The sequence below is a fragment of the Podarcis pityusensis genome (assembly GCF_964106645.2).
Source record: "Podarcis pityusensis genome assembly, chromosome: 5".
Taxonomy (NCBI): domain Eukaryota; kingdom Metazoa; phylum Chordata; class Lepidosauria; order Squamata; family Lacertidae; genus Podarcis; species Podarcis pityusensis.
Genome location: NC_138032.1, coordinates 90,416,136 through 90,440,873, shown reverse-complemented (window position 1 = coordinate 90,440,873; position 24,738 = coordinate 90,416,136). Strand labels below are relative to the sequence as shown.

At 47.6% G+C, this 24,738-nt stretch overlaps 1 protein-coding gene across 2 annotated transcripts in view; it reads right to left on the bottom strand.

Moving 5' to 3' along the window:
- The window catches only part of ARHGAP22 (Rho GTPase activating protein 22), a 45,085-nt gene that overhangs the window by 4,785 nt on the left and 15,562 nt on the right, over positions 1 to 24,738 (bottom strand). Inside the window, exons 4-7 of one of the 2 annotated variants that reach the window (XM_081005508.1) lie at positions 16,407 to 16,535; positions 5,879 to 6,086; positions 2,176 to 2,308; positions 566 to 639 (exon numbers count right to left, since the gene is read on the bottom strand). In XM_081005508.1, the coding sequence (XP_080861634.1) occupies positions 566 to 639; positions 2,176 to 2,308; positions 5,879 to 6,086; positions 16,407 to 16,535 (544 nt within the window). Of the gene's footprint in view, positions 1 to 565; positions 640 to 2,175; positions 2,309 to 5,878; positions 6,087 to 13,523; positions 13,855 to 16,406; positions 16,536 to 24,738 lie in introns of those variants that run through there. The other variant, XM_081005509.1, reaches the window with a different exon arrangement.

The following is a 24,738-nucleotide window of genomic DNA, read 5'->3' as shown; positions in this document are numbered from 1 at the left end:
AGCAAGCTGGACCCACTGAGGGCTGCACCCATAGTCCAAATTTGCTTCACCTTGGATACTCATCCTGACCTAGATGAGGCCCTGGTGTTCATTATCACTTGCACTGTGGTCCTCAACCTCCAGCAGAGGAGAGTGAGTTGCTTTAGCAAGTCATTATCTCTAGGCATCATAGCCATTATGTGTAGAAATTGGGATGCCTTCATGCTTGTCCCCCTGAATAGATATATACACGAACAATTGTCAAGATTGCATAGGCAGAATGCAATTATGGAACTGAGTAGGCCCGAGCCTTCATGGCCTATAAAAGCAGAAAGAGGGCAAAAGTTCTCATGCACGGGACATTCAAGCAGTTATGCTCTTGCTGGTGATTAATCCCTGTTAGACCGTTAGTTCCATCGTCCAGAAAAAGAAGGTTCCATGCCAATACTAGTTGAGCAGCAGTGACTTTCTTAACCCCTCTGGTGATAGTGCTCCCAGTGCTTCAGTGTCTGATCTTTGTTGTCAAAACCAAAGGAAAGATTGCTTAGGCCAATACTCCCACCCTCCTCCCATAAACATGACTTACTTGCAGATGTACTTGAGGAGATTGTAGTTGGCCTGCGGAAGGCTTCTCACATGCCTTGCCAGTTCCTGAGTACCCTGAGGGATGGGACGAAAGCAGAATGAACGCTAAGCTCAATAGCTCCATAACTAGGGCCAAACACACAACCAGCCCCTATATTCAATGGCGATCTGGGGAGATCGATTAGTCTAGTTCTGGACAGAGTTGTCCTCCACTGGAACAAGGCAGCTCCTAACCTGCTGATACTGCTGGATCCAGCCTTGAAGACTCGTGGCCCCAGTGGCTAGGAGAGTGCGTTTCCAGATATGACTGTGTAATGGTTCAAGGGGTTGCTCGTGCGTAAATCGGTGCCACACCTGGGTGGGTTGCCTCTGTGAACCCTTTCTGTCCGGACAGCCACTCGCCTGTGGCTATCTCAATCGCTGGCAGAATCCGTCAGTGGGCGTTTCTTGAACTTCTTCCAGCAAAGAAGCTCTTTGACGCCTAGTCTCCGCCTACTCTCCCTGCACGGAAGCCTTCTGCGCAGGGAGGGTGTGGGCAGCGGAGGACCCGTGCTCTCCCCGCTGGTCCCCGGCGAGGAGTCATGGAGCCACCTCGCCGATTCCCCCATCTGCCCCCCTTCTCCACTGGTGCTATGCTGATTTCCTTCCCCAGAAGATGGGCTGCTTCTCTCCCTCCCGGGACGCTCTCTGGAATCCCTCTGGAGCCCTCCCTCTCCCCCTGGCTCCGATGGCAGTTCCCTGACAGACTGGTTCACCAGTTATGGCCCCATTTGGATATTCCATGATCATGCATTCCATGATCTTGTAACTTCCAAACGGGATTACTGCAATGCGCTTGACGTGGGGCAGCCCTTGAAGTTGACTCCAAGAGGTGGACTCAGAAACTCAGCAGCCAGATTACCAGCAGGGGCAATCTCGCATCGCCCTCATTTTAAAACAGCTGCACCTTGCTGTTAGTTCACTTCTGGGCCCAATTCGAGGTGCTCACATTAGGGTTCAAAAACCCTACATATTTGAAAGAGCCCCTCCTTTCCTACACCCCCTCTTGGGAATGAATATCAGCAGAGGGTCTCCTCTGTATAGTTCCACCTCAGAAGTTATAGGGGTGGGAAGAGGGGCATTTTCTGTGGCAGTCCCTAAACTTGTCACATTCCCTCCCCACTTACGGCACCTATTCCTGTGATGGCAATTCGTTTTAACTGATTTTAATACAGTGGTACCTCAGGTTAAGTACTTAATTCGTTCCGGAGGTCCGTACTTAACCTGAAACTGTTCTTAACCTGAAGCACCACTTTAGCTAATGGGGCCTCCTGCTGCTGCTGCGCCGCCGGAGCCCGATTTCTGTTCTCATCCTGAAGCAAAGTTCTTAACCTGAAGCACTATTTCTGGGTTAGCGGAGTGTGTAACCTGAAGCGTATGTAACCCGAGGTACCACTGTACTGTGTTTTTATATTGCTGTCACATGTCCAGGACCTCATGGTGAAGAGCAGGTAAAGAAGTTTAATAATAATAAAATTATTGTTTTAGAATTCATCACCCCCTAAAAATACGCCCAGTTTGATTGATCTTTGCACAAAGGTTTCTTCGTGAGTTTGCGATGTGTTTACCGACCTCTCCTTTGTCCTTGGAAAGCAGTTGCCCACAGGAGAGGAAGTCTTCATATCTGGCAAAAGGAATGACAGGCTCTGGAAGCTCTCTGAGGTAAAGTTTCAGGAGAGAGGCTACTGTGTGGACATCGGTGTTGCTGCAACAAAGGAAGGAAAAAAGGAAGTTTTAGCAAGATGCAAAGCAGCTGAGTCAGAAACTCTGCAGTTGCCCTTGGCAAAGATGGGCAGGCTTCCGAAATTGCCTAAAAGAAAACTAAAACTAAAAGATACCTTGAAACACACGTTTATTTATCTATCTAAGTGGTCAGGCCCTTTTTCTTGTCCAGAGCAAAGTGACTTCTAACCAAACAGACAGTAAACCCCATATAGATGCATGAAAGCAAAGAGGAAAGAGAAATTCATTAAAAAACATTCCACTCACTTCCTAAAGGGCACAGATAGTTGAAAGCCGAAGTAAATATGTATAATGAAGGTGACAGGAGAGTGTTTCACAAACGGAGCCACCACAGAAAAGGCCCGTTCTCCTGTTGCCTCTCTCCTGACCTCTCATGGAGGAGGACTTCAGATGCATAATAATAATAATAATAATAATAATAATAATAATAATTTATTACTTATACCCTTCCCATATGGACGGGCCTCCCCAGCTACTCTGGGTGGCTTCCAACAGGATATTAAAAACACAATACAAGAAAAAACATTGAAAACTTCCCCAAACAGGGCTGCCTTCAGATGTCTTCTAAACAGTGGCGTAGCGTGGGGGGTGCAGGGGGGGCGGCCGCACCGGGCGCAACATCTGGGGGTTAGGGTTAGGGGGCACAAATCCACGGGTTAGGGGGCGCAAATTACTTGCCTTGCCCCGGGTGCTGACAACCCACGCTACGCCACTGCTTCTAAAAACCAGATAGGTTATTTCCTTGACACCTGGTGGGAGGGTGTTCCACAGGGCGGGGTACAGTAAACCCTCAACTTATGTGGGGGGTACATTCCAGGGATTGTACCTAAAGCCAAAATCATGTATAGTCAAAAACACATCGAGTGCGATGGCAGGTGTGATTGCCAAATCTTTTTTCACTGAGGGAACTTCCTGCCCCCTTTTTACCTTTTTTAATTTTAAGTTAAATGTGCATAAGTTGGGGGCTTACTGTATCATATCTTGAAGATATCAAGATATCTTCATATCTTGAAGCATTTAAGGCTTTATAGGCCAAAACCAGCACTTTGAACTGGACCCAGAAACTAATTAGCAGCCAGTGCAGTTGGGCTAGGAATATGTGCTCAAACCATCTTGCCCTGGTGAGCAATCTGGCCACTGAATTCTGCACAGTATTCAGAGGCAGCCCCATGCATCATGAGTTGCAGTAATCTAACCTAGAGGTTACTTTAAAAAATAAAATAAAAATGAAGTAGCTTATGTATGTGACAGTAGCCGCTGGGATTCTTTGCAGAAATGGAAGGAAGAAGAAATTCCCACCCCCCAAAAAATTAACAGCAAGATTTAAGAGAATGTAATGATGGGCGTTTTATGGAAGAATGGGTGCCTTTTTTTCGGACTATTTAAAGAAATATTATAATATGATGAACTCGTGAGCAGGATTTTAGCTGTGAGCAACAGAAGGAATCAGATTATAGTCTTGTGGTTATGATTTAACAGGGAGAAGGTAGGGTGCAGAAAAAGAAGAGAATCAACCAATCCATGGGAAACAGGGTGGGAAGTCGACAAAAACAAGAGAGGCGAAAAAATTAAATGTTTATTGGACTGTGTATGTCAGAAATGTTGAAACTTCATAAAATATAATTTGGGGGCAGGGGGAACCCTAGAGGTTACTAGATAGGTAAAGGTAAAGGACCCCTGGATGGTTAAGTCCAGTCAAAGACGACTATGGGGTTGCGGCGCTCATCTCACTTTCAGACCAAGGGAGCCGGCGTTTGTCCACAGACAGCTTTCCAGGTCATGTGGCCAGCAGGACTAAACCGCTTCTGGCGCAACGGGACACCGTGACAGAAACCAGAGCGCATAGAAACGCCGTTTACCTTCCCGCCGCAGCGGTACCTATTTATCTACTTGCACTGGTGTGCTTTCGAACTGCTAGGTTGGCAGGAGCTGGGACCGGGCAACAGGAGCTCACCCCGTCGTGGGGATTCGAACCGCCGACCTCCCGATCGGCAAGCCCAAGAGGCTCAGTGGGAGTGGAGAGTCACTTGGGACAACGGCATTATCCAAGAGGCTGGGTTTTATAGCCCCTCTCTGTAACGTTGGAAATAAAAAAGGAATGTAAGATACTTTCCATTGTCTTTCTGCTTTCCTGGGCAACCAACCGGGAGCCGATGACAGCATCCTGACAGTCTGTCTTTTTGTCCTACCATGACCCTGCTCCCTCCCACATGTTGCACAACAGCTTTTTGAGTGGCTGCTCTTGCTTTGTGAGTTACGCCATTCTTGCTGATGTGCAGGCTACCTGCCATGGACCAGCCTCGCTACTACAGTGGTACCTCAGGTTAAGTACTTAATTCGTTCCGGAGGTCCGTTCTTAACCTGAAACTGTTCTTAACCTGAAGCACCACTTTAGCTAATGGGGCCTCCTGCTGCCGCCGCGCCACCGGAGCACGATTTCTGTTCTCATCCTGAAGCAAAGTTCTTAACCCGAGGTACTATTTCTCGGTTAGCGGAGTCTGTAACCTGAAGCGTCTGTAACCTGAAGTGTATGTAACCTGAGGTACCACTGTACTTACCTGATAATGTTTAAGCCTCCTAACCACCGCGGAAGGAAAAGTAGCCACTGTTCTTCCCTCCTATCATAGGAGCCAACTCACAGGGGTCAAGGTCCTTTTGCCCCCCATAAAATCTTTGAGGGGATCTGGGCAGGGGTGCCAACTTGAATAAACTATAAGGGGCAGCGTGGGTGTAGCCAAGAGGGGGCAGGGGGCAACTGCCCCCTAAATCAAGTAGAGCAATAAAAATAGTTAAATAACTGAGGTTTTGCCCCCCGCTAGCATAAAGTCTGCCCTCCTAACATAAATCCTGGCTACGCCCATGGGGGCCAGGTAAGCCCCACCCCACATAATCACTAGATGTGGCACCCCCCCCATTTGAATGGCAAATGCAGAGCACCACATGTTAGTTTGGCTCACTGGGCCCCCCCGGTAAAGAAATTTGAGGGTGCCTCGGGCCCCCCAGAGATGGTGTCTATGTTACCAGTGAGACATACCTGTGATCTAGCATAAGAAACAGACACGGCTACTTCTGTATTGGTTAATCGTTAAGTGTTTATAATACAGTATGGTGTTTTTTGTTTTTGTTTTTTGTAATTGTACAGTGGTACCCCGGGTTAAGTACTTAATTCGTTCCGGAGGTCCGTTCTTAACGTGAAACTGTTCTTAACCTGAAGCGCCACTTTAGCTAATGGGGCCTCCTGCTGCTGCCGCACCGCCGAAGCACAATTTCTGTTCTCATCCTGAAGCAAAGTTCTTAACCTGAGGTAATATTTCTGGGTTAGCGGAGTCTGTAACCTGAAGCGTATGTAACCCGAGGTACCACTGTACACTGCCCTGGGAGGTTCGGCTGAAGTCAGATATTTTCTAAACTAAATACGGTGGCGATCCTCCTTCCTCAGGAGGAGGGGACGGTGATGGCAAGAAATCTCCCAATCCAGGCACGTGGGGGACTTGCAGGTCTCCTAGTGTTCCCTTAAAAAATGCCAGTTCACCTGTCAAACAGAGGCTTCTCCCCACAGTCAAAGGAGTCGTGCAGCTCTTTCACCAAATTGGCTTGCCCAGGCATGCGGAAGAGTCCTTCCTCAGCGAGCCCATGCTCCCGGATAAAATCCACACATTGCTCCACCAGAAGTGGAGCCAGGTGCTTCCCGTACTTCCTTTCGTATTGGACTGTGTCTTCCAAGCGTTGACCAAAGATCCCTGCCAATGGGAGAAGCCAAGCATTATCTTTGGTGGTCCACAATCTCAGACCTATTTTCCAGGGTCAGTCCCGGATTTACAGAAGCCATCCTGGTTTCTGAATTGATCCTGGAATGTCTCCCTTTTCCTTAGGGCTTCCCCCTATTTTTATTGGAGGAATGTTGAAGGGTATGGTAGAACGTCCCTATTTTCACTGGAGAAATGTTGGAAGGTATGGAGTTATGAGACCCCCGAGCCAAGGAGATAAGTAACTATACAACCTTTAGAAGACATCTGAAGGCAGCCCTGTCTAGGGAAGTTTTTTAATGTTTCATGTTACATTATGTTTTTCTCTATGTTGGAAGCCACGCAGAATACCTGGAGCAACCCAGGGTATAAAATAATAATAATAATAATAATAATAATAATAATAATAATAATACAGTGGTACCTTGGGTTAAGAACTTAATTCATTCTGGAGGTCCATTCTTAACCTGAAACTGTTCTTAACCTGAGGTACCACTTTAGCTAATGGGGCCTCCCACTACTGCCGTGCCACCGCCACACAATTTCTGTTCTCATCCTGAAGCAAAGTTCTTAACCTGAGGTACTATTTCTGGGTTAGCGGCGTCTGTAACCTGAAATGTCTGTAACCCAAGGTACCACTGTAATAATAATAATAATAATAATAATAATAATAATAATAAAGCAATGACAAAACTAGACAGCATCTTAAAAAGTAGAGACATCACCTTGCCAACAAAGGTCTGTATAGTTAAAGCCATGGTTTTCCCAGTAGTGATGTATGGAAGTGAGAGCTGGACCATAAAGAAGGCTGATCGCCGAAGAATTGATGCTTTTGAATTATGGTGCTGGAGGAGACTCTTGAGAGTCCCATGGACTGCAAGAAGATCAAACCTATCCATTCTGAAGGAAATCAGCCCTGAGTACTCACTGGAAGGACAGGTCCTGAAGCTGAGGCTCCAATACTTTGGCCACCTCATGAGAAGAGAAGACTCCCTGGAAAAGACCCTGATGCTGGGAAAGATGGAGGGCACAAGGAGAAGGGGACGACAGAGGACGAGATGGTTGCATAGTGTTCTTGAAGCTACCAGCATGTGTTTGACCAAACTGCGGGAGGCAGTGGAAGACAGGAGTGCCTGGCGTGCTCTGGTCCATGGTGTCACGAAGAGTCGGACATGAGTAAACGACTAAACAACAACAACAACAACAACAATAATAATGGCATGAGGCATTCCTGTTTTCACTGGAGAAATGTTGGAGCGTATGCAATTTTGGTGTGGGAGGAGTTGTGAGGGCAAGCAAGGTGGACTGAGTCCGCCAGGTTACATGAAGTGAAGGGAGAAGTTGATGGGCAAATCCATTTGGGACCTGAAACATTCTTAGATGCTGTTTGAGGCACCAGCACTGCTTTGCCCGGGTGCCTATGACTTGAACGGAATCGCTGCAAAGTCGCAGGTTGCATGAACCTTTCCCCAGATGCTAGTGTCCCCCACAAATCCAGTCTACACACAGGTGTGATGTCAAAGTGCACCCCACCAGCAGCACCCTGCCTCGGAACAGGTACATTGCAAAGGGGCACTGCAAGAATTGTGTAAAGGTAAAGGGACCCCTGACCATTAGGTCCAGTCGTGGCCGACTCTGGGGTTGCGGCGCTCATCTCGCTTTATTGGCCAAGGGAGCCGGCGTACAGCTTCCGGGTCATGTGGCCAGCATGACTAAGCCGCTTCTGGCGAACCAGAGCAGCGCATGGAAACACCGTTTACCTTCCCGCTGGAGCGGTACTTATTTATCTACTTGCACTTTTGACGTGCTTTCAAACTACTAGGTTGGCAGGAGCAGGGACCGAGCAACAGGCGCTCACCCCGTTGCTGGGATTCGAACCACCGACCTTCTGATCGGCAACTCGTAGGCTATGTGGTTTAACCCACAGCGCCACCCGCGTCCCTACAAGAATTGTAGTTCCTCCTTAGTGAGGAACGAGAAGCCCTAATCAGGGAGTGACGCTACTGCGTGGTTGGGGGGGGGGCGTTTTATGAGGGACATAAAATGTGAGGGAAAGGACAAATGGAGACCAAGTCAGCTGGCTAACGGTCATGGGGAGAAGGAACTGAAAGGAGAGAAGAAAGCTGAAAGACAGGAAAGGGAGAGGGGATCAACTAAGGATTCAAAAAAAACAAAAAAAACTTGCTAGAATAGACCAATCACTTTCTAAATAAAGGTGGATAATTGACAAGTCCTGAAAGGATTAGGTTCATTCATATCTGTGATTCCTCACCAGTTACAGCAGTTTTCTTGTTTGTGTCAACTGCTATAAACGATATTATTAAGAAATATTGTCTAAGAATACTTAAGCTTAGAGAGAGGTTATGAATTTGCCCTATTCAATTGAGGACCATGTACCTTGTAAATGCCACAACAGCTGTTTGTGGCATGTTTAAACCTATTCCATAAAATACAGCTACTGGAAGAGAAATTCGTTTGGTGCAAAAGCTGAATCCTAGCTTTACACCCAGAGGTCAGCAATTTTTTTCAGCAGGGGGCCAGGTCCACTGTCCCTCAGACCTTGTGGGGGGCCGGACTATATTTTGGAAAAAAATATGAATGAATTCCTATGCCCCACAAATAACCCAGAGATGTATTTTAAATAAAAGGACACATTCTACTCATGTGAAAACACGCTGATTCCTGGACCGTCCATGGGCCGGATTGAGAAGGCGATTGGGCTGGATCCAGCCCCTGGGCCTTAGTTTGCCTACCCATGCTTTACACACATCAGAGAGAATGACAAAGCCTTGTTTCTCTAACACCTCCCATAACTTTGAAGTAACGAAGCATACTGGCTACTTCTGTGGAACAATTACACCTAAGGAGAGCCAGTGTGGTGTAGTGGTTAAGAGCGGTGGACTCATAATCTGGTGAACCGGGTTCGATTCCCCGCTCCTCCACATGCAGCTGCTGGGTGACCTTGGGCTAGTCACACTTCTCTGAAGTCTCTCAGCCCCACTCACCTCACAGAGTGTTTGTTGTGGGGGAGGAAGGGAAAGCAGAATGTTAGCCGCTTTGAGACTCCTTCGGGTAGTGATAAAGCAGGATATCAAATCCAAACTCTTAAGGTGTTTGTGATCCTCCACTACGGCAAAAGTCTCCAAAGACTAGAATATGTCTTCAGATGAACCAGAGGCAAACAGGTCTTAACGAAGGAAAGGAAATTCTTTGGCGCTTTAGCCTCAGTGCATGAGAGAGAGCTGGTATAACAGGCTAACTACGAACCAGGAAGTCCTGACGGAATGTTGCCTCTGCTTTGAACTCACTAGGTGGCCTCAGGCAAACTATTCTATCTCAGCCAACCCCCCACCCACAACCCCTTACAGCATGAAGATATTAATAGCGACCTAACTTTAGGAGGTTGTGGTAAGGGTTACATTAAGATAATGCATGTGAACACTGTAAATGCTATAATCCATGCCGTTATGATTTACGAGCTTGCCCCCTTTCACATTACCTGATGGAGCATTTTGCCAGATTAAAGGTAAAGGTAAAAGGACCCCATTAGGTCCAGTCGTGGCTGACTCTGGGGTTGCGGTGCTCATCTCGCTTTATTGGCCGAGGGAGCCGGTGTACAGCTTCCGGGTCATGTGGCCAGCATGACTAAGCCGCTTCTGGCGAACCAGAGCAGCGCCCGGAAACGCCATTTACCTTCCCACCAGAGTCGTACCTATTTATCTATTTGCACTTGACGTGCTTTCAAACTGCTAGGTTGGCAGGAGCAGGGACCGAGCAACGGGAGCTCACCCTGTCGCGGGGATTCGAACTGCCGACCTTCTGATCGGCAAGTCCTAGGCTCTGTGGTTTAACCCACAGCGCCACCCGCGTCCCTTTTGCCAGATTAGGATTACACAAAATGTGGAAAAAACTCTGAACAAATGTTCCTCTCCTACCACCATGCACCTTCATGGACAGTGTAGAAAAAGTGTTTGTACTCTGATCTCTCTACTGAATTCCGTCCCTAGAATCAGATGCACTTTAGAACATCTAACTCTCATTTCAGAGTATCTGTCCCTCCAGAGCAAAATGATTCTGCCAAAATGCCAGAGTTCCTCAAGCATTTGATTGAGAGGCTTTTGGCCCCGCCCCGTTCCACAGACTCACATACTGTAGCATTGCAAAGAGAAGTAGCTGCAATGGAACTGGAAGTACTTATGCTGAAATAATAGCAAAGGATGGCATTCGACCAAGTTTTACCCACTGAAATTAATGAACATGATGACTGAGTGAGGCCCATTCATTTCAATAGGTTCTAGTTTGAGTAGGACTTCAACTACCACTCAGAGACTTGGGGCCAGATTCAGTGAACTGTTCCTGCTAGCGGAAAGCCACAGGTCCTATCCCAAGCCTCTCCTGGTATGGTTGGAGATGTCCAAAACCTGGAGAGCTGTTGTCAGTAAGTGTGGACAAGATATCAAGATAGATGGATCAATGGTCTTGGAACTACAGGGATCATCTAGTCCAGGCTTAATCAACCTCAGCCCTCCAGATGCTTTGAGACGACAATTCCCATCATCCATGACCGCCGGTCCTGCTAGCTAGGGATCATGGGAGTTGTAGGTCAAAAACATTTAGAGGGCCGAGGTTGAGGAAGCCTGATCTACTCCAGCCCTCTGCGATGCAGGAATATGCAGCTGTTCCATAAGGAGATTGAACTTTCAACCTTGGGGTTTTCAGCACCATGCTCTAACCAACTGAGCTAGCTAGCTTGAAATGGTCTCTTCTGGTCTCACGACGTTCCTCTCCGATAATCAGCTAATACAGGCGCAGCACTAAATGTAAGGCTAAACGAAGTGTCCTATTTACAGAGGTGTGTCTAAGCTTCTCAACACCACACCTGGAACTGGGAAAGCCATTGGGATTGGAGAAGCAGGAAGAGAAAGGGAAATTTGCTTCACCCACTGTTTCTGCGCTCCAAATCTTCCTCTCCATGGCAATTTCCTCTTATGGGGACTTAAATGCAGAATGCATTTAACACCCCATGGGAGAAAAGTTGTGTGGAGAGGATTCTGAACAGGGAACTAGCTGGCAAAGAATTGATAGAGTAGCCTAAAAGGGACCCCTGACCATTAGGTCCAGTCGTGACCGACTCTGGAGTTGCGGCGCTCATCTCACTTTATTGGCCGAGGGAGCCGGTGTACAGCTTCCAGGTCATGTGGCCAGCATGATTAAGCCACTCCTGGCGAACCAGAGCAGTGCACGGAAACGTCGTTTACCTTCTCGCCGGAGTGGTACCTATTTATCTACTTGCACTTTGACGTGCTTTCAAACTGCTGGGTTGGCAGGAGCAGGGACCAAGCAACGGGAGCTCACCCCGTTGCGGGGATTCGAACCGCTGACCTTCTGATCGGCAAGTCCTAGGCTCTGTGGTTTAACGCACAGCGCCACCTGCGTCACCAAACTTCTGGGGTGGCGGATGCCAGTCACAAATGGGCACCCGTTGGGAGTTTTGCGTAGTGCAGAATAGCTGCCACATCTAAAACAGTTGGAAAATAGAAGGCCACAAAAAGTGTTCAAAGATGGAAAATGCTGCCTTGAACTGGCCAGCCCATTGGTCCATCTGATCTAGAATTCTTGTGTCCAGTTCTGGGCATTATCCAGCAGCTTAATGTGTACCATACATCCAAGAGTTTGCTTGTCAATCATAGAAAAGGCAATGCTGATGATGGGAACTAAACAGTTAACTTATTTTCTGGAGCTTCTTCCCTCCTTACGAAGCCAGGTGTTTGGCTAGGTTTAAGAGCAATAAAAATGGCTTGCTAGGTTTCCATCACTATCTTCTAAGGTCCAACAGACAAGCAGGCTCTCAAGTCAGCACACCTGATGCAGGAAGAAGATATGCCTATAGACAAGCTGCCTGTTTCTTAAACAGCCCTTGCAGACATAACTTTGAAATTATTCTGTAACTGTAGGAGGGGGAGAAAGGTTCTCTCTCCAGCTGGGATAAGTTACTCAATAAATGCTTAGCAGAACAAAGTCTGAACATGTTGAGGACGGGGGGAAAAATATTTGGAGTGCGTCACAAATCCCTAATTCAACACCAGCTTCAAAGACAAGAGTCGAAATTCTGAAAACGTAAAATACATTCGTTGGTTGGTTTCATCCATCTGCCCAGATGGTAGGATTGCATTCCTTACGAGAGCTTCTGGTTCACACATGTTCAGGGAGACAAAGTCATCGTGCACTTTCTGGTTTGCCAGTCGCACATCGGCAAGCCCTCAAAAGAGCAGAAAGTAACACATTTGCACTTTCATGAAAGCACACTTTCAACTGATACAAATGTAAATAGTTAATCTAGGCAAATTTTCCTGTGTTGGCTTGTGTGCGTGTGTAAAGCTGCTCGATATCTTATCAAATGGACCATTTGTGTATTTATGCTCATTTCAGCAAGCTCTCACTTCTTCGCTTTCCATATTTCTTTGTGTGTGTTGCTTACACTGGGACACTTTCCTGTGTTTGTGTGGCAGGATGAATGGGCAGCTTTAAGGCTCAGCTGTGCTGCTGAATACAGGTCACATGTACACACAATCGTATCGGCATCCTGATAGCAAAACCAGCCAGCGCAACATGTGCATACAGGCAGAACCAGCACTTTCATCCAAACCTTACAGTCCGATGGGAAAAATCACAACAACCCTATATTGGTGGCCTGATGATCAGTGGCTTAAAATCATAAAATTGTGGAGTTGGAAGGGACCCTTAGGGTCATCTAGTCCAACCTCCTTGCAGTGCAGGAGTAAATAGTAAAGGTAAAGGGACCTCTGACCATTAGGTCCAGTTGTGACCGACTCTGGGGTTGTGGCACTCATCTCGCTTTACTGGCCAAGGGAGCCGGCATACAACTTCCGGGTCATGTGGCCAGCATGACTAAGCTGCTTCTGGCGAACCAGAGCAGCGCACGGAAACGTCGTTTACCTTCCCACCGGAGTGGTACCTATTTAGCTACTTGCACTTTGATGTGCTTTCGAACTGCTAGGTTGGCAGGAGCAGGGACTGAGCAACGGGAGCTCACCCCGTCACAGGGATTCGAACCGCCGACCTTCTGATCAGCAAGTCCAAGCTCTGTGGTTTAACCCACAGTGCCACCCGCATCCGCAGGAGTAAATAGAGTTTGATAAATAAGGCCCAGAAAGACCCATGGAATTCATCCAGGTTCCAGGCCAAGACCATTGCAGAGCTGGAGATTCCTACATCGCTGTTGCCCTGCAGCCATCTTTCACTCATGAGTTCGAGCCGCACATACAAAATGCTGGCCCTCAATTCTCCATTGAAGGGAGCTTTCAGTCCGACAAGCGAAGGCAAGCCTTCAGCAGAAGCTCCGAGCCCCCGCCTGACCTTGCAAGCTTTGCCATCTGAAGAAACGACTGCGGCTTTCCCCCTGCACCTTACCTCTGGTTGTGGCGCAGCACTTGGGCGCATGGCAGCTTCCCAACATCCAGCAGAAGTCTGGCAATGTGATGGCGCAGGAGCGGCAGAGGAGGAAGGTCTTGACTCCAGGCATTAGACACATTCTGAGGCCCCCTGCAGCCCCTCTTGCCCACAAGGCCTCGGCTGCAACACAGAGAGCAGCCTCACAGCCCCCCTCCGGCTGCAGAGGATTAAATCGCGGCAGCACATCTGGCCTCAGCGCCACGACTCGCTCGGCATTAATTATGACTTGTTGCTAAAGCATTTGAAATATCCAATGAAAACGGGGAGCTCGCTAGCTTCCAATGCAGCGGCAAGGGAGGCAAGGCAGGTAGGGTCTTGCCCACTCTCCGCACTCCTCCCAGTTGCAGCCAAGGTAAACAGCAACTCAGTCTGGGTCACAGGTTTTAACAAATGTCTCCCCCGTGGGCTGAGTATGAAATTCAGGGTCTTATCAGAGATCTTCTTGATGACTTCCAGAAGCGTGCAGTCGGCATCATGCCATGCTGTCTGTCCCATTCAGTGAAACATTCCTGGGCTGCCTGAGCACTGCTGCCTGCCAGCCATCAGCTTAATGCCTTCCGTCAACAGAGGGTGCTTTTCGGGCATGAAGAGAAGCACAAATGGACTCAAAGTTTCTTCATGGCCTCAGAGGCTCAGAAATACCAAGCAGAAGTAGGCACAATCACCTGGTTGCTGAAAGTATCAAAGGTTTGACCGGGTAGAACTCCACTGGATTGAAAAGGCAAGTTTCATAGAATCATAGAATCATAGAGTTGGAAGAGACCACAAGGGCCATTGAGTCCAACCCCCTGCCAAGCAGGAAACACCATCAGAGCACTCCTGACATATGGTTGTCAAGCCTCTGCTTCAAGACCTCCAAAGAAGGAGACTCCACCACACTCCTTGGCAGCAAATTCCACTGTCAAACAGCTCTTACTGTCAGGAAGTTCTTCCTAATGTTTAGGTGGAATCTTCTTTCTTGTAGTTTGGATCCATTGCTCCGTGTCCGCTTCTCTGGAGCAGCAGAAAACAACCTTTCTCCCTCCTCTATGTGACATCCTTTGATATATTTGAACATGGCTATCATATCACCCCTTAACCTCCTCTTCTCCAGGCTAAACATGCCCAGCTCCCTTAGCCGTTCCTCATAAGGCATTGTTTCCAGGCCTTTGACCATTTTGGTTGCCCTCCTCTGGACACGTTCCAGTTTGTCAGTGTCCTTGCAAGTTCACCATGCAAGTTACTGTAAGCATCTAGATTTCCTAATCCGGCCTTTCCCAAACTGGTGCCCTCCAGCTATTCTGGACTCCAACTAACATGGCCAATGGGCAGGCATAACGGGATCTGTAGTTCAAAATGTTTGGAAAGCACTAAGTGTAGAGTTTGAAGGGATCCCAAGGATCATCTCATCCAATCCCATGCGATTCAGGAATCTCAGCTGAAGCATCCCTGACAGATGGCCACCCAACCTCTGCTTAAAACCCCCCAAGGAAGAATAGTCCACCACTTTCTAAGTTCATTCCACTGTCAGACAGATCTTACTACCAGAAAGTTCTTCCTGGTGTTTAGTTGAAATCTCCTTTCTTGTAACTTGAAGTCATTGGTCCAGGTTCTACCCTTCTGAGCAGGAGAAAACAAGTTTTCTCCATCCTCCATGTAACAACCCTTTAGATATTTGAAGATGGCTATCGTCTCTCCCTTCAGTGTCCTTTTTTTGGCTAAACATACCCAACTCCCTCAACTGTTCCTCATAAGGCTTGGTTTCCTGACCATTTATCATCTTGGTCACCCCTGGGCACACCTTCCAGCATGTCAATATCCTCCTTAAATTGTGGTGGCCAGAAATGGATGCAGGACTCCAGGTGTGGTCGGAATAAAGCGGATGATAAGGCTTTTGCCACCTCAAAGCTGCCAACTGTATCAACTGCTTAGAGAAATACACTTTAGGAGAGCTCTGCAAGCCAAACCAAGAGCACAGGCCACCACGATAGACCTGCTCTTTTCATGAACTTTCCCAAGAATGAAAACAACAAAACACAGAACCTTTGGACTTGGTTGGAGGCCACGTGTTGGTTGGAGGTGTTCCATGCATAACCATTTGCTACATTTTTTTGTTGTTTAGTCGTTTAGTCGAGTCTGACTCTTCGTGACCCCATGGACCAGAGCACGCCAGGCACTCCTGTCTTCCACTGCCTCCCGCAGTTTGGTCAAACTCATGTTAGCAGCTTCGAGAACACTGTCCAACCATCTCGTCCTCCGTCATCCCCTTCTCCTTGTGCCCTCAATCTTTCCCAACATCAGGGTCTTTTCCAGGCGGTCTTCTCTTCTCATGAGGTGGCCAAAATATTGGAGTCTCAGCTTCAGGATCTGTCCTTCCAGTGAGCACTCAGGGCTTCCTTAAGAATGGATAGGTTTGATCTTCTTGCAGTCCTTGGGTCTCTCAAGAGTCTCCTCCAGCACCACAATTCAAAAGCACCAATCCTTTGGCAATCAGCCTTCTTTATGGTCCAGCTCTCAATTCCTTACATCACTACTGGGAAAACCATAGCTTTAACTATACGGACCTTTGTTGGCAAGGTGATGTCTCTGCTTTATAAGATGCTGTCTAGGTTTGTCATCATTTTCCTCCCAAGAAGCAGGCGTCTTTTAATTTTGTGATTGCTGTCACCATCTGCAGTGGTCACAGAGCCGAAGAAAGTAAAATCTTTCACTGCCTCCATTCCTTCCCCTTCTATTTGCCAGGAGGTGTTGGGACCAGTGGCCATGATCTTAGTTTTTTTGATGTTGAGCTTCAGACCAATTTGCTGCATTACCTTAAGAGAAAGGGATTTAGGTTATGTGAATGAGAGCTGTGACTCATACCTCCAGTGAATGGTGTCCATATTACCCGCCGTATAGCTTTCACCCAATCTTCCATATCATTCTGGGAGCTAGCCATGAACAAGAAGGCTTCATGGTGGATGGGCACCTTATCCCGACCTGCTGTGCCACCTGCAAAGAAGACACACTTCTGTTACCATCTGCATACAGAACTTAACTTCTGCTCTTCCCTGGTATAAATATATAGTGCTTCATTTGACGTACAGTATAGTGCTTAATGTCAAGCTCAAAACTCTTGAATTATATATCCAGCACATGGAACTTTACAAAAGGACAATATGAATGGACTCTCTGCACCCTTACCATAGCAAAAAGACTGATAACTGATGAATTGGAAAAACAAAAATGCGGCTCCCTTCTATGATTGGATAGAAGATTTATACAAACTTGCAACGTATGAGCAACTTGCATATAAATGCAGACTTGCCATGGACAAATTCAATGATATTTGGAATCCATTTTTACTAATACAGTACTGTAATACAGTCATACCTTGGGTTGAATGTGCTTTGAGATGAGCGTGTTCGAGTTGCGCTCTGCGGCAACCCGGAAGTAACGGAGCGTGTTACTTCCGGGTTTTGCCGCTTGCGCATGCACAGACACTCAAAATGACGTCATGCGCATGTGCAGAAGCGCTGAAATGTGACCCGTGCACGCGCAGATGCGCGGACACGGGTTATGTTTACTTCTAGATGCGAACGGGGCTCCAGAACGGATCCCGTTCACATCTCGAGGTACCACTGTACTGTAATTCTTACAAATACTGTAGTTGGTTAAGATCTGGGGAAGTACAAGAACAACTTTGCAAAGTATACAGTTTTGGGTCCGTCCATCCCCCTTTTATTTTCCCTTATACATGGGGACTGTTTCTCTCCCCTCCTTTTTTCTCTTTTTTTGATGCTTCACCATGCTTAGTGCACATATAGTTATGTATTTTTTGAACTTTCATTGAAGATGTCAAAATAAATAATAAGAATAATAAAGAATGGCCTAATATCCTCCCTTAGGGATGCAGTGGGGCTGTGGGTTAAACCACAGAGCCTAGGACTTGCTGATCAGAAGGTCGGCAGTTTGAATCCCCACGATGGGGTGAGCTCCCATTGCTCGGTCCCTGCTCCTGCCAATCTAGCAGTTCGAAAGCATGTCAAAGTGCAAGTAGATAAATAGGTACCACTCCGGCGGGAAGGTAAACGGCATTTCTGTGTGCTGCTCTGGTTCGCCAGAAGCGGCTTAGTCATGCTGGCCACATGACCCGGAAGCTGTATGCCAGCTCCCTTGGCCAATAAAGCAAGATGAGCACCGCAACCCCAGAGTCGGTCACGACTGGACCTAATGGTCAGGGGTTCCTTTACCTTTACCTTTAATATCCTCCCTTAATCTTAGAAGCATGGCAGCTCGGCATATGTTTGGAAATATCCATCTGCATTCACAGTGGAAAACAGCTCCAGCAAATTCCTGACAGGAGAGATTTGTGTTCTGAGAGCTGATGGTCACATTATCTCCGCATTCCCCCCAACCCCTGCTGCCTCAATATACTTCGGGAAGTAAGCATAGCAAGGCCAGGGCTGGTTGAAGACATTGTATTGCTGGAGACAAAGCTGGCCAGGTGAGGCTCACTAGTTCTGGGAGGAGGCGTGTGATTCCTCAGCTGGAGTAGGCTTAGAACAGATGAGGGTCACCTGCCTCATCAAGCCCAGATGCTGCAATGAGCATGCTCAGTACGTCTGCTCGACTGCCCGTGTTGATGGACCTTGTCTTGGATGCTCCTTGACCTTCACGGGACTGTGCTTTGGGGTTGACTCTGGACTGTATCCTGACTGCTGGACTTCAGACTTGGCTACTTGGATTGACCCTGAACCCCGTTTCCTGACCTTTGGACTTTGCTTGTGTGGATCGACCCTTGGATTTTGAACTTGGCACACTACTTTGCTGCCAGGTAAGCCAGGGGTTCTGGACAATTGAGGGAGGGGGGTCAAATCTTACTCAACACTGGCAATAGGATAGCTTCTTCCTGTGCCCCCGAGAGCAGGCTAGTTTAGGGGGTAAATGGCCTATGCACTCATAGCTCTGATCTCCGACAGAGGGGAATGGTTGGGGTACTTGGGAAAAATGGGGGGGGGGAGCTGCCACTTCTGCTCCCCAGCATCTCCTGCCAGAGAGACCATTGCCTCCCTGTGCGAAATGTTGAGCCAGCTTTGAACAAGACAACAAAGCAAACCCCAAACTTGTATTGTTATTCTACTCTGCACAGCTGACAAAATTCTTCCTAGTCTTCCCATGCTGAAATGGATTGATTAGCCAGGATTAAAAAGCTAGAGTATCTATGAGCAACACCTGATTGCACTTATTACTTAAAGGTAATGGGACCCCTGACCATTAGGTCCAGTCGTGGCCGACTCTGGGGTTATGGCGCTCATCTCGCTTTACTGGCCGAGGGAGCTGGCGTACAGCTTCCGGGTCATGTGACCAGCATGACTAAGCCGCTTCTGGCGAACCAGAGCAGCACACGGAAATGCTGTTTACCTTCCCGCCGGAGTGGTACCTATTTATCTACTTGCACTTTGACATGCTTTCGAACTGCTAGGTTGGCAGGAGCAGGGACCGAGCAATGGGAGCTCACCCTGTCATGGAGATTCGAACCGCCGACCTTCTGATAAGCAAGTCTTAGGCTCTGTGGTTTAACCCACAGCGCCACCCGCGTCCCTACTTACTACTTACGGCTGCCTGTTTTAACCCATGCTAAAATAGCATTTTAACAAGGAGGGTCCTGGTAATCCACTAAAGTAATAACAAAAACAACATGCAAATATCTTTGAAGATATATGTAGGGCACTTATATGGCCTGCTTGCACGCAGACACACCTTTATAAGACCTTGTAAAAAAAGGCTTTCTCTCCTTAGCCAGACAAGAATTTGATAGGAAGGTGTGAGGATGTACATCAGCAATCTGCTGGTGACTGCGTTCACCCTGGGATGTCACTACTTTAGTATATTCCAAGCTTGAGGACAGATGCTTTTCATTTCTGCAGGAGGCAGGGACATTTTGAGTGCCTGCGAATTTTCATCAGGCTTGTATCTACGGGGACCTGACTCCCAAGAGAGCTCTTCTGGAAATTCCAGCTCTCATTGAGCTCTTTTCCTTTCGGGGAAGTGAGGGGGAAAGTGCAAGCAGAAGGATACTTTCTCATTGCCCCTGAAGAGATAGGGAAACAGAAAAAGCACTTCTCCTCTTAACCCCTTACTGATTGGGCTCATTTTCATATGCCCTGCTCCATAAACATTCTCTGCCTATCCTTTTCTTCTTACTTACTGCCCTGTAAGGCCAGCAGCAACAACTGAGAGCGGTTGGCAGAAAAGCTGAGCTCAATCTATCCTATTTTGGAACTGCCCCCTCTGCTTCTAGCGGGGAAACTTGTCTCAAGAGTAGGCTGGTCTGTGGAAGGTGAAGTCCAGGAGGAGAACAATGAGTGTTCTACTGGGTATTTAACCATTCATTCATTGCAATCCATCTTGCTTTGCATGGGTGCATCTGGGCATGTGCAAAAAGACTTCCATTCACCAGTGACTGAGTCAACCTCTGGCTTCGCCTCATCTGAAATCTGGGATTAGCACTAAGCCTCAGAACTTCCAGACATGGGGCTAAGTCCATCCCTTGTCTTGACATGGTATCAAGAGAAACTGCAAAGATGTTTGAGGTAGCTCAGTCCATAGAGCACGGGACTCTGAATCTCAGGGTTGTGGGTTTGAGAGCCACATTGGGCAAAAGATTCCCTTCCAGCTTTACGATTCTATGGCACCAAAGCCACTTCCACCTTATGGAGGAGGTGGGGTTGCGGGCTTCATGGCCCCACCATGCGCGCGGTGGGTCAAGGCCAGCCCTTGCATGATTGGGGGGATTCCCAGTCGCGTCACCCCCTGGCAGGCCAATCAGCAGGACCTATAAAGACAGGATGCGGCTGGGGATCTCCCTCTTTGCTGCTCATCAGCTGTTCCTGTTTTTCCCCACCCTCCTGCCCTATAAGGATTCCGTTCTTTGACCTTGCTATGGACCTTGGTTGGTCGCCGTTGAGGGACCTGGTAGGAATTTTTCCACTTGGCAAATTGGCACCAGCCACGTAGTTTCCACCTAAAGGTAAAGGGACCCCTGATGATTAGGTCCAGTCGTGACCAACTCTGGGGTTGCAGCGCTTATCTCGCTTTATTGGCCAAGGGAGCCGGCGTACAGCTTCTGGGTCATGTGGCCAGCATGACTAAGCCGCTTCTGGCAAACCAGAGCTGCGCACGGAAATGCCATTTACCTTCCCACCGGAGTGGTACCTATTTATCTACTTGCACTTTGACATGCTTTCGAACTCCTAGGTTGGCAGGAGCAGGGACCGAGCAACGGGAGCTCACCCCGTTGCGGGGATTCAAACTGCTGACCTTCTGATCGGCAAGTCCTAGGCTCTGTGGTTTAACCCACAGTGCCACCTGCGTCCCTACCTCGTAGCAAATGGTCCCTACCTACACCTACCTTGTAGCAAATCGTCACAACTTTCTTGGTAATGGCGGTTAGGCATTGGTATTGTTCTGTAGATGGAAGAGGGGAGGTAGCGTCATCACCTGCCCCACATATTGAAGGGTAGTCTGTTAATGGATTCCGGGGGGTGTGGCCCTGTCCAAAGCCTGGGGGGGTGAGGGCCTAAGGCACGCCCCCGAGCGGTGACCCCGGGGGAGTTCCTAGTTGATGTGCATCAGCAGGACTCCCCCTACTGGTGGTTAACCCTTCCCGGACTTCAAGCGGACGGGCTGAAGTCGGATATAGTCGTTTAGGACCAATGCCTAAGCCAATACCACTCATCACCTGTAACCAATAAAGTCGTGGCCTTTTTTAGTCCATTAACCGTAATAATTGTGTCATGTGCCATTATTTCCAGGGGGGGGGGGAGAAACTCGCCACGCAACTGCCTTCCCCTCTCCCGCCCCAGGCCCTCCTTATCACATGTAAATGACAGTAGGGGCCAATGGTGATAGAGTTGAGGTGCTTTTGGGGGAGAGAATAATGCTGTCAAAAGGTTTCTGGCAATAGGTTGGTTTTTTTAAAAAAATTCGCCAGAGAAGGAAAATCTGGATTAAAGGGTGTTTGTGTGGAATGAGCTAGCATTTTGATGCCAACGATGAGGTTGCGTGGGTAGTGCAAAAAGCTTTGCATGTATGCTGAGGACTGATGCCATAAAAAAACCAAAACCCCGCACCCATTCAGAAGCACTCTATATTGTTACAGTACTTGGGCTGCAGCGAACATTGGTGGTTGTAACCTAATTCAGGAAGCCGAGTCAAGCTTATTCGCCAGTGCAGTTAATTAAACCTAGGTGCAAATGTTAGCTAGTAATTGAAGCATTTAATGGCAGCTCCACGGTAATCATTTGGTCGCTGCCGCCGTGAGTGGAACACTTTATCATGTGCACAAGTAAGTACCCCGGAACTTATACCCCCCAATTATCCCTGATGACACCCCGGGGCTCACGCTGTCAAGTAAGCCACAGCTCACTTGAGTCAATTAAACTCTCGGGAGCTCAAATAGGAGAATAATGGAAGCAAATTACTGTGCGATGCAAATGTGATCACAGAGCCTGTTCAGTAATGGGAGCGGCGTGAGAATGCTCTACCAGAGCTCAGCACATCTCTTAAAAAAACAAAAAACGTTGAAAATATTGTCTGTTTCTCTTGCACACCCTGCAAACAGGCCTGTGAGGAAAGGGACAAGGGGGAGTTGGTGGTCCAACTTTATGCTCACAGAAAAGTAGTAAGGGCTAATTGCTGGCGGTTATCTTACTTATTAAGGTAGAACTCAGCTCAAAGCTTGCTTCCAAGTAAATCTATTTGCCCCAGTGAGATTTGGCAGCTGGTAACTGTGAGGGACGCGGGTTGCACTGTGGGTTAAACTACAGAGCCTAGGACTTGCCGATCAGAAGGTCGGCGGTTCGAATCCCTGCAATGGAGTGAGCTCCCGTTGCTCGGTCCCTGCTCCTGCCAACCTAGCAGTTCAAAAGCACGTCAAAGTGCAAGTATATAAATAGTTACCTCTCTGGCGGGAAGGTAAACAGTGTTTCTGTGCGCTGCTCTGGTTGGCCAGAAGTGGCTTAGTCATGCTGGCCACATGACCCGGAAGCTGTACGCCGGCTCCCTCGGCCAATAAAGCGAGATGAGCACCACAACCCCAGAGTTGGTCACAACCGGACCTAATGGTCAGGGGTCCCTTTACCTTTAACTGTGAGGAGGGCCACAGCTGCAAAATGCTAGGCGACTGCCGCTCAAAATACCTCGTTATATTCCTGAAAAAGAAACACTAAAACAACAACCACAACCACCCCTACCTACCAGGGTGTTAAAAAATTACATTTGGGGGCACGCAGGTGTGGAGGCAAGCCTCTAAACACAGGTTCCTTTTTGTAATAAGAATAGAAAGCCCTGCAGTTTTGTGGTCAGCTCTGAGATAACTACCTTGGTTCTCAAACACCTTGATACTCAAACAACTTGGAACCCAAACACTGCAAACCCAGAAGTAAGTGTTCCAGTTGCGAACTTTTTTTGGAAGCTAAATGTGCTCCGTTTTGAGTGTTACGCTTCCGTTTTGAGTGCTACGCTGAGGTCTGTCTGTTTTTGCTATTTATTTTGCGTTTTTGTTTTTGCTGCTCTTTTTGTTTTGTTTTTGCGACTGTGTTGAACCCAGTTCAGCTGCTGATTGATTGATTGTGTGACTGCAGTACATTGTTTATTGCTTTCATTTTATGGATCAATGGTCTTGTTAGATAGTAAAATCCACATTAAAGTGCCGTTTTAGGGGTTGTTTTTAAAAATCTGGAACGGATTAATCCATTTTGCATTACTTTCTATGGGAAAGCGCGCCTTGGTTCTAGAACGCTTTGGTTTTGGAACGGACTTCTGGAATGGATTAAGTTTGAGAACCAAGGTACCACTGTATGTAACATTTTCAAACATGGAGGACATTCCTGTATCAAAGTGCTGTCTTGGACTATAGCTATGTGCTCTGTTCCCCCATGTGGTGAACCACCAATGTTCAGGCAGTTGCTTTCTCGGTGAAGTAACTGCATGAACTGACTGGTTATTGGAACCTTTGGGGCAGACAGGAGTACAAAGGGCTTTGAGTTCCAGCTGATCCTTGCTTGAGCCCCATGGTCTTCCTAAACTCTGGCTTATTCCTGCATGGTTTGTTAACTTGCTTGTTGTCCCAGCTGTCACCATTTTGGCTTCCAGTCCTTGCTTTTACAGTGGTACCTCAGGTTACATACGCTTCAGGTTACATACACTTCAGGTTACAGACTCCACTAACCCAGAAATAGTGCCTCAGGATAAGAACTTTGCTTCAGGATGAGAACAGAAATCGTGCTCTGGCGGTGCGGCGGCAGCAGGAGGCCCCACTAGCTAAAGTGGTGCTTCAGGTTAAGAACAGTTTCAGGTTAAGAACAGACCTCCGGAACGAATTAAGTACTTAACCTGAGGTACCACTGCATATACTTTGTTAAGTTGTGGGTGAACATATCAGATGACACAGTGATTCTTCAAACAGCTCTTGTTTATTCACAGGCCAGAACAGGACTGAACTGAAGGGTTCAGTCAGCCTGCTTATATAGAGCTCCAGTACAATGTAACTGTAACAATTTTCTAAAACTATCCAATCACTGAATGTCACTTTCAATCCCTTATTTGCATAACTATCTACAGTACATCCCTGCGGGCCCAAGGTGGGAACTTCAGTACATAACATACGTAGCTTAAGCATAGCCATACTGACTCTCGCATGAACCTGTATGGATGTGCATGTGTGGCAAGATCTACAAAGCTATTAAAAAACACTCTGCAAAAAAACTGTTGTAAATTGAAAATATCATTGAGTTGTGAGTTCAGCCGTCTGGTGCTGTATAACACTGCATTTTGACTAAGGTAGCTGAGTCCTCGGACTCTTCTTGCAGAGAGCATGCTGGTGTTTGGAATCAAAACAAGTGCAACAGTTGTTGTTCGAAACCTGCTGACAGCTAAAGAGTAGCTACAAAACAGCAGGTTCCTCCAGGGTGTAGGACTAAGATAATCAAGGCAAGAGGAATCCAAGCAAAAACAGGAACAATGTTTAAGACAGCCACTGTCAGTTTGGTGTCTCCTGGGTGTTTTGAACTACAATAGGCTTAGGCTGATGGAAGGTGTAGTCTAAAACATCTCATAGGTAAAGGTAAAGGTAAAGGACCCCTGGACGGTTAAGTCCAGTCAAAGGCGACTATGGGGTTGTGGTGCTCATCTCGTTTTCAGACTGAGGGAG